At 37.4% G+C, this 9,310-nt stretch overlaps 1 protein-coding gene across 1 annotated transcript; it reads left to right on the forward strand.

The window, feature by feature from the left end:
* Window positions 1-342: 342 nt before the first annotated feature.
* Window positions 343-9,089, forward strand: LOC103992387 (pyrophosphate--fructose 6-phosphate 1-phosphotransferase subunit alpha). The gene is made up of 19 exons (XM_009412064.3): window positions 343-497; window positions 2,169-2,341; window positions 2,768-2,880; window positions 4,594-4,668; window positions 4,756-4,869; window positions 4,959-5,026; window positions 5,219-5,302; window positions 5,618-5,671; window positions 6,015-6,095; window positions 6,200-6,293; window positions 6,370-6,443; window positions 6,546-6,656; window positions 6,763-6,807; window positions 6,892-6,948; window positions 7,144-7,248; window positions 7,335-7,451; window positions 7,580-7,683; window positions 7,909-8,074; window positions 8,726-9,089. Exons 1-19 carry the CDS (start codon window positions 408-410, stop codon window positions 8,840-8,842), a joined length of 1,842 nt encoding a protein of 613 aa, XP_009410339.2. The 5' UTR covers window positions 343-407; the 3' UTR covers window positions 8,843-9,089.
* The last annotated feature ends 221 nt before the right edge of the window (window positions 9,090-9,310 follow it).

Genomic DNA, 9,310 nt, shown 5'->3' on the forward strand with positions numbered 1-9,310 from the left:
TGGATCAGGCACATTCCTGGGGGACACGTGTATGGACAGAATCGAGTTGCACCAAAACTTTTCAAGAGGTTCTGATAAGCATCCAGTCCTTGTCGATGGCCCTATTGTGAATAGTTCCCAATACCTGGGGTTTTCCCGAAGATTAGGAGCCAAGGGTTTAGTGGCGAGACTCGGTAAGTGATTTCTGAATCACCTGTCCCTGTTCAGACACCAACTTGTAAATTTCGTCTTCTTATTGGATGCCTTACGGATGGTCCAATTGCCGAAACCAATGGTAAGGCATCGTTCTCTGGTTTGAGATTTGACCAAGAGACAATAGTTAGAATCGTTGTTATGATATGATCCTCGTCAGTATAATAGGAGAGGCGACGGAGAGAACGAGAGGGAGAGAGAGAGAGTGAGGAAGAATGGATTCCGATTACGGCGTCCCAAGAGAGCTTTCAGATCTCCAGAAGCTGCGCGCCCTGTACCAGCCGGGGCTCCCTCCATGCGTTCAGGTCTACCTTTCGCCCACCTCTGATATGGTTTTCATCGTCGCCATTGCCACTCCCTTGCTTCTTTGCCCGAGATCTATGCCTTATGCTTTTGATTGATAGGGTTTCCCTGTGAAGTGTTAGATTATCCCATTTGGTGCTCATTCCGGTCGGATCTGGATTGTTTCTGGTTGTTTGCAACATTTGAGACATTGCGTCTAGGAGATCGGAACTTTGTGATGCTTTTCTTGTTTGGATGAGTTTGTTGTCTTATAACTCTCTCTTCCTTGCATACTTTTACGTGCTCGAATTCGGATACGAGGAGTGAGCTCCAAGTCGCACGCCGAAGAGTCTATCATAGGACTATTTGTGCTTTGTTGTTTGTCGTTTTCGTTTTTTTGGCTTGTTTATTCTATTCCAAGAACAGGTTTTCATGGGTTGGTGGGGTTCATGGCCTGATACGGGAGATGGCAAAAATATTTCTCATGGAGTCCTCAAGAGGATTCTCAGGAACAGTTGACTTTCACATGGGTGTTGGTTCAGTTCGTCTCCCAACTGAGGATCTACAGGATGAGATTTGCTGAAACATAAAACGTAAACGGTGGTTCCTTCTACCTCCGATTTTAATAGAACCTTTTAAAGGGTACGCTGGTAAGATCGCATTTCTTTAGCGGCGAATGATGTTTGGCTTAAATTGAATCCCATCAGAATCATGCGTCTCTGCGGTTTGATGGTATCATATATTCACAATTTTCATTATGAAAACACTTGCTACCAGAAACTGGAAAGATGAGGTCCTCAGTTTCTTGATATTAAATTTTTAGAATCCTCATTACGAATTAGTATACAACATTGGCTGATCTGAACTTGAAAAGGTACATTCTCAATTTCGTGATAGCACTCATTAGAAACCATACTTTGGTGGATTCAGACAACTAAACAATCCTTGATGGCGATGCTCTTTCTGGTCGCCCAGTCGAGGTGAAAATCAGATCCAATGTGACCCTTCTTCTTACCTCAAGCTTCAATCATGTTAGTACATAACTGCTCGGAGTGCCAAGCACCTGCTTCGAGTATGCCTTGAGGGTCAAAAATCCGACATGCAAGAGGATATAAAAGATCTCAGGATTTGGCCCAAGGTGGTCTTCAATGCTCGAGTCAAACCTTTAATAGGGAGAGACACAAATGCTTAGCAAATGGTGGTTGGGAAAAGTAAATATAGTTGATTTTAGTGTCAATGTATTACCCAGACAATCCTTTTATATACCTCATTTATCTGTTTCGAGGTTGGCTGACCCAATGGACTGTCCATGGAGATCCATCTCAATGTGTGAAGATGAACAAGGATTGGACGACTCTTAAATAGTGACAAGGTTGGCCCATCAATAGCTTGATGGGACTGACATAAATGGTTGAGGTGGACAAAATAGTGAACCGTTCATGTTGTTAATATTGTTGGGACTAAAATACCTGGTACTAGGGAGTGGTAGTTGGATTAGGCTCTTTGGGCGACTCCTCATCTCTTGGTTTAGACTTTCTGCCAAATTACAATTCTATATTTAACAATGATGCAGGGTCCTTTTTGTTGCTTGTATTTGTCTGTGCAACTTTTGATATTTAACTATTGTCTAACATATTTCTTTGTCTTTTAATCTTCTGACTCTGAGAGATTACTCTTGCCTTTTCCTTAAACAGGGCACGACAGTCAGAGTTGAGTTTGGTGATGCAACAACCACATCTGATCCTGCTGGTGCACATGTCATAAGCCAAGCGTTCCCACACACATATGGGCAACCTTTGGCTCATTTTTTAAGGCCAACAGCCAAAGTTCCTGATGCACAGATCATAGTAGAGCAACCGGCTATAAGGTCTACATTCATCATTCGGTTCTGTTTTTATCTAATTTTAATTGGCATATTCCATGAGAATTATTCTTTTTTTATATGTATGTAATCCAAATTTTTTTTCTTAGATCTATATGACATTTTTTTGAACTTTTGTATGTGACTTCCTGTCCCATGGTTTTATAATATGCATCTAGTAGTAAAGGAACCTTTCTAGAGAATTATGTGTTTTAATATGTTAGGAGAATACATTTTGGTGAAACTTCTAGTCTATCCAAGGATTTTCTCAAAGAACAATCCAATGATAAATTAAGAAAAATTTTGATTAGGTAATATTATGTTGGAATGGTCATTAGTCTATTTTGTTGTGGTTTCTTTACACTTGGGTGCAGTAAGCAATTTCTTTGACTCAAAGCATGTTCCATGTAACAGCCGACCTTCTTGTTGCAGGGTTGGTGTGGTATTTTGTGGCAGACAATCTCCAGGAGGACATAATGTTATTTGGGGTCTTCATAGTGCCATTAAATCTCACAACCCTAACAGTACATTGCTTGGTTTTGTTGGTAAGTATTAGCAATATATACTGTTTATTCAGATAAGGATGTAAAATTAGTTTTTTTCCATTATTTTCTGATGGTGATGACAGCTCATATGACACCCTAAATCATTTTCTATATTCTCCTTATCTATTTCAAGTTGAACAATATAATTTTTTATTTCTATAATTTGTCGTTATACCTTTCTCCAAGTAGGTTTATTTCCCAAGTTAAATGTCTGATATTCTGCCTCTTGGATTGGCAGCATAGCCCCTCTAGAATTATCTTTTTCACCAGCTATAACTACTAGGTTTATTTTCTGTTGAGTTTGGTCTGGGGCTACAGTTTGCAATGTCTGAGAGCTGTCCGTGCATGCGTACAAGCATGCATGTGTGAGGATACTTGAAGAGAGCAAAATGCACTCTCGCCAAGTCTTTCTAGGTGGTGAATACTTTGTTTCCTAGTTCCATGAAGCTAGAAAAATTTTAAAGTGTCTAAGCTAGATTTCAAATTTTAAAATGTCTTGGTCTTTAGCTAGAAACATATTGTAGATTGATGTGATTCAAATTTCATGTTTTTCATTTCCTTTAGTGTTATGTATGTCAATTTCAATGTTGCCAATACGGTAGCATAGCGTGATTTGCATCATGTTGTTAATTGTTATTAAAATGAGAAGTCATTTAATTTGTATACTTTAGGCTATTCTAGATATTTCATGAATCTATCTGGTCAGTCCTAAATATTTGTCTACATTTACTTGAAATGATGCTTTTGCGCTATTTTCTTCACTTGCGATTTCATTAGAACTTCATAATGTCTTATTGTGTTTGTGTTTGTTTTCTTCCTTTCTCATTGTTGTCGGCCGACTACAATGATTCAGTGTCCATGATAATAGGAACATAACAGTTTCAGCAGAACTATAAGATTTATCTTATGTCTATGTTTTACAGCGGATTTATCACATGGATCACCCTTTCTCCAGTGTTTTCTTTTTCCTTGAGGCAATATTCTCTGACATTTTATGTTGTCAACTGTTAGCATTTGCACCATTCTTTATGATGCATCACTGAGTCAATGGCATTCATGGTATTCCAAAGAAATAGCTTTGTTACAGATTGAGATTTTCTATCACATTTTTGCTGAAATCCTAACCTAGAAATTCTACTTATAAGATAAAAATCATGGGTTTTAGATGAGCACATTGTTGCTTGAGAAGAGTAATTTCACTTCTTTGTTGTTGGTTTTAATGGATTGGGGCTAAGTTCAGAGAGTTCACTTGGATTCTGAATCTTCTCTGCTTATGCCTAATATTACACCGAAACACTAGCTTTTACATGGGCATTCTTTGCATAATTTGCTTCCTCTTAATATATGATGCTACATGTTTCTTATACTTCTTCCTTGACCTTCAATCAAGTTGTGTAATATTTATCAATTAATTTTTTTTTAATGTGTAATTCAGTGTAAGTGGATCAAGTCAAGCTGCTCCGTTATATTATGGTTCTGATTTCTTAAATAGCATTGAAAAGGAATATGACTTTAATCTATACATGACCCTCAGCTCTCGACCAGTTTTTCCTCTCCATCTCCCTGTTTCTATCTCTCCATTGTGTGTCTTCACTTGCTCTATTTTTAAGTGTGTTTATAAGCCTCTGAATGTGATATATTCATATAAACACATATTTTTACACTTGTATTGCATATATATCCCTTTCTGATTTCTATTTGATGTTGTTGCAGGTGGCACTGAAGGATTATTTGCAAAGAAAACATTGGAAATCACAAATGATATCCTCTCAACATATCAAAACCAAGGTCTGCTAAAAGTATTCATGGTTTCAATTCTTTTGTTCTACTTTTATAGATAATTCTTCCAAATATGTGACTCTTTGGCTTTACCAGGTGGATATGACTTACTTGGTCGGACAAAGGATCAAATAAGAACAACTGAGCAAGTGAATGCTGCAATGTCTGCCTGTCAAGAATTGAAGTTGGATGGTCTTGTCATTATTGGAGGTACCTGTATTATTATACATATATCTTTGTCAGTGTAGGTTGCAAAGATAATTCATGTTGTTTACCTGCTTTTCCTTGCATTTCTCCAGGAGTTACCTCCAATACTGATGCTGCTCAACTTGCAGAGACATTTGCTGAGTTGAAATGTTCCACAAAGGTATTTATTTTGGCTTCAAAAAGACATGAGAAATTAATTCCTTTTGTTTAGCATTTAATTTGGTTTTAGAAGGATTTATTTTGATCGATGGTGCAATATGAGCTTGTGAATCAGACATGTTTGTGAGTATAGGTTGTTTTCTTATATGATCTGTTCAGGTTGAATAGCTAAACACTAGAAGTTTATGGACAGGTGGTTGGAGTTCCTGTAACCTTGAACGGGGATCTAAAAAATCAATTTGTTGAGACAAATGTAGGATTTGACACAATTTGCAAGGTATTTTTTATTTGTCTTTCTTCATAGAATCTTGATCATTTGTGTTTATGGCATAACACTTAAAGTTCTTTCTTCATGGCTCTGGATAAAACTTAATTCTAGTAAGTGCATTGTAACATGTGCCATCATTCTTTGTTTCTGCTCAATATGAAATAAAGACCAACACTCTTATTATTTTTGTTATGCTTTTGCTGACAATAAATGTGCATCCTGGATTCTAGAATTAACATTCAGCTTTCTCCTCTACCGTGGTCATGACTAATATTGTACTGTTCAATGTCTTAATGAATATTACTTTTGTCACCCTATTTGCAGGTCAACTCACAACTTATTAGTAATGTATGCACAGATGCTCTCTCTGCAGAAAAGGTAATGACTTAACTCATAGATTCTGGGGAGAAAAAGTAATATTTATGTATGAAAATAGCTGTGAAATTTATGGACATGCAAGGAGTCAAATCTTTATGTAAGAATCTTGGAAACTGGCTACTTCATTTTTCCTTAAGACACTGAGAAAACTGAAAAAATGCTACCCAGTAATCCATTGGGATCTTCATCTTATCATGCAGTCTTGCTTATAAAATACTTTGCTACAAGGCTAATATTGCTAAACAATTAGACGAAAATTGCTTTTGCTTATAACAATTTACTTTCCTGCCATGTTTTTCTTTGCTCATGCCTCTAACCAAATTAGACGAAAATGAATTTGCAGTATTATTATTTTATTCGCCTGATGGGCCGCAAGGCATCACATGTAGCCTTGGAGTGTACTCTCCAGTCACACCCAAATATGGTCAGTTCTTTTGTCAGATTTATGTCATTTTTTCTTCTCTTTCAATCATTTGCATTGTGAATATGCTTCGATTGCTGATTGGAGTTCACTTCAACTGATCTTAGGTCATTCTAGGTGAGGAAGTCGCAGCATCAAAACTTACAATTTTTGACATTACACAGCAGATCTGTGATGCAGTCCAAGCCAGGGCAGAAAAAGGTCACATGAGGAGCTGTTAATTCGCCTTTTACTGATATGTTTTCTTTTCCTGATGCACTATTTTGCTTTTGCACAGACAAATATCATGGTGTCATCCTCATCCCAGAGGGTCTTGTAGAGAGCATACCAGAATTATACGCACTGCTTCAGGTAGTTGATATGTTGCATGGCGAAACAACTTCATTATTAGTTCTTAGCTTTACAATTAAAGCTGATCTGACTTTCTTTTTCATTATGTTATAACTGCTATAGGAAATTCATGGTCTTCATCGTCGAGGAGTGTCTGTTGAGGATATTTCTTCTCAGCTTTCCCCATGGGCATCTGCACTGTTTGTTTTTTTGCCACCATTTATCAGGAAACAGGTTCTGTTTCGAGTACTTTTCTTTGGTGAATATGTTGTAGATGTTTATTCACTGGATGCTATTAAATTTTTTGTGAATTATTAGTAACTCTATAAGTGCCCTGCAGTTGCTTCTGCATCCAGAATCTGATGACTCTGCCCAGCTTTCCCAGGTAAACCTCAAACATTTTGGCAGATATTCAGAATAGTTCAAGCATTTATATAGTCTTACTTTCTTTTCATGCTTCTCTGTTTAGATTGAGACAGAAAAGCTTCTAGCTCAATTGGTGGAGACAGAAATGAATAAGCGGTTGGTAAGTTCAATCTAGCTTTAAGACTCCCTAGTTCATCAATAAAATTGATCGAGAATTAGAATTATTGTGTTTGTATGTTCTCTGTTGTTGGACGAGGCTCTGTATCAGTAACTATTTCTTTATGTAAGAAATTGTTTTCTTTTTTTACCTTTTTTTATTCATTTATATAACACATCTTTCATCCTATCTTAACAGAAGGAAGGCACCTACAAGGGAAAGAAATTTAATGCAATATGCCACTTTTTCGGGTATCAAGCTCGAGGGTCTTTACCATCAAAATTCGATTGTGACTATGCATTTGTAAGTCCTATGAATAGCAACTCATCTTTAGCTTCCTCATTTGGCATGAAGGGTGAACATGTATCAACTTAACTGTACTGTTTTAGGTTCTTGGGCATGTGTGCTATCACATACTGGCAGCCGGTTTAAATGGTTACATGGCAACTATTACAAATCTGAAAAACCCAGTGAATAAGTGGCGATGTGGAGCTGCTCCAATTACAGTAAGATGTGTACCTTGTGTGTTAGTATTATGAATAACTGGCTTCTTCAGAGCCTGACTGCAGGGATCTGCTTCTTTTGTACAAACCATGACAAGCTCTATTTGACTAGAAACTTTGATTACTGCTAGGCAATGATGACTGTGAAGCGTTGGTCACATGGTCCTGGAGCCATGCCAATAGGAAAACCTGCCATCCACCCTGCCACAGTTGATTTGAAGGGAAAAGCATACGAGTATGTTTTCATCAGCAACATTTAGCTTTAACTTCTTTGCTGCTCATAACTTCTCTAGGACTACTTGCTGGGCAACTAAGCCACTTATTACTCAGTTTTTTCTGTTTCTTCATTTGTTTTCTGGATAATTTTCTTTTCTTATTAATTGCAAATCCTTACCTAGCTGGCGTTAGTTTAATATTCTTATTAATTAGCATTTGTAAGTAATTCAAACTTGGAATCCAGGTTGCTGAGGCGCAGTGCTTCAAGTTTTTTGATGGATGATATATATAGAAACCCAGGACCACTCCAGTTTGATGGTCCAGGTGCAGATGCTAAGGCTATATCATTGTGTGTTGAAGATCAAGATTACATGGGCCGGATCAAATTGCTGCAGGAGTATCTAGATAAGGTACTTATATCTTGTCATTAGTTTGTCTCATGTGCGTTTTTATTTTTTGTATATCAGTGTTGTTGAATATGCAATAATCACATCAAAAAGAAATTGTTGCAAGAATCAATAGCTTCTTCAAGATTTTCTGGATTACCAGTATTCTGAATATTGTCATCCATTCCTTTCGATGCTTAAGAGATATTTTTTCACATCAAAAGCTTGAATTTTCAACATAGGTCATGATGACTGGTTTTAATGCTTATTATCCACTCAGTAACATATATCGTATATAAGCCTAGGACATTTGGTGCTCTTCATTTGTATGTTCTATCACGGTTATAACCTCTAGTTAGAATGTTTAACTTCTACTTGGACACAAGATTTAGCAAATTATATTACCTTCTTTCAAATTTGCTTCTTTGTAACAAAATATGATCCATAGTTGTAACATTTTGCTTTAGGGTGTTTCCATTGCTTTCTGAAACATTTTGCCCGAGGGTACGACTGTCATCTGTGTTTCTATTGGGCCCTGGTACTGCTGTCCAGCAAAACCATGTTATTGGACTTCCTTTGTGCTGAGGCATTAGCTGTTTATTATATTTTGCATAAATTATATGATGTTATCTGCTTTATTATGATTCCTATGCTGACGCCTTTAGTTTTATACAGGTCAGGAGCATTGTGAAGCCAGGATGTCCGCAAGAAGTCCTGAAAGCAGCTTTAAGTTCTATGGCCTCCGTGACAGATGTGTTGTCTGTCATGTCTTCTTCCTCGCTCAATTGGTAGACACCCCTCTGAAACAACCATTCTCACTGGAAGATCTTACCAGGCTGCATGTTTCCTTTTCCCTCTCCTTAATCAGCTTTTCCAAACTCCTAAGGTTTATTAGGAAGTACCTGAGAGTGATTTGACTTTCTAATGTTTCTATCTCTTTTTCCATTGTATCCACCAATTTTGACCATATGTCGCCACTCATGAGCCCACACTTACATATCTGCTGGGAGCGGAATAAAAGAACAAACAATTTGGTTCATTGAGATAAAATGGAACCGATATTGCCTTTACATGCTGAGAAGATGCATAATAAGTGCATCCGTTTCATGAATGAGCGGCTGTGCTCTGTAGCCTTGGATACGTGGAATGGTGTTTGAGGCTTGAGGGAGGGATATTATGGAGTTTGAGCGACGAAGCACCTGACGTAATTCTTTGATGCCTCCATTTTCATCTTTTATTAAGCCTCATTAGTCCCTATAT

Source organism: Musa acuminata, chromosome BXJ2-7 (genome assembly GCF_036884655.1).
Source record: "Musa acuminata AAA Group cultivar baxijiao chromosome BXJ2-7, Cavendish_Baxijiao_AAA, whole genome shotgun sequence".
In the NCBI taxonomy this organism is placed as follows: Eukaryota; Viridiplantae; Streptophyta; class Magnoliopsida; order Zingiberales; family Musaceae; genus Musa; species Musa acuminata.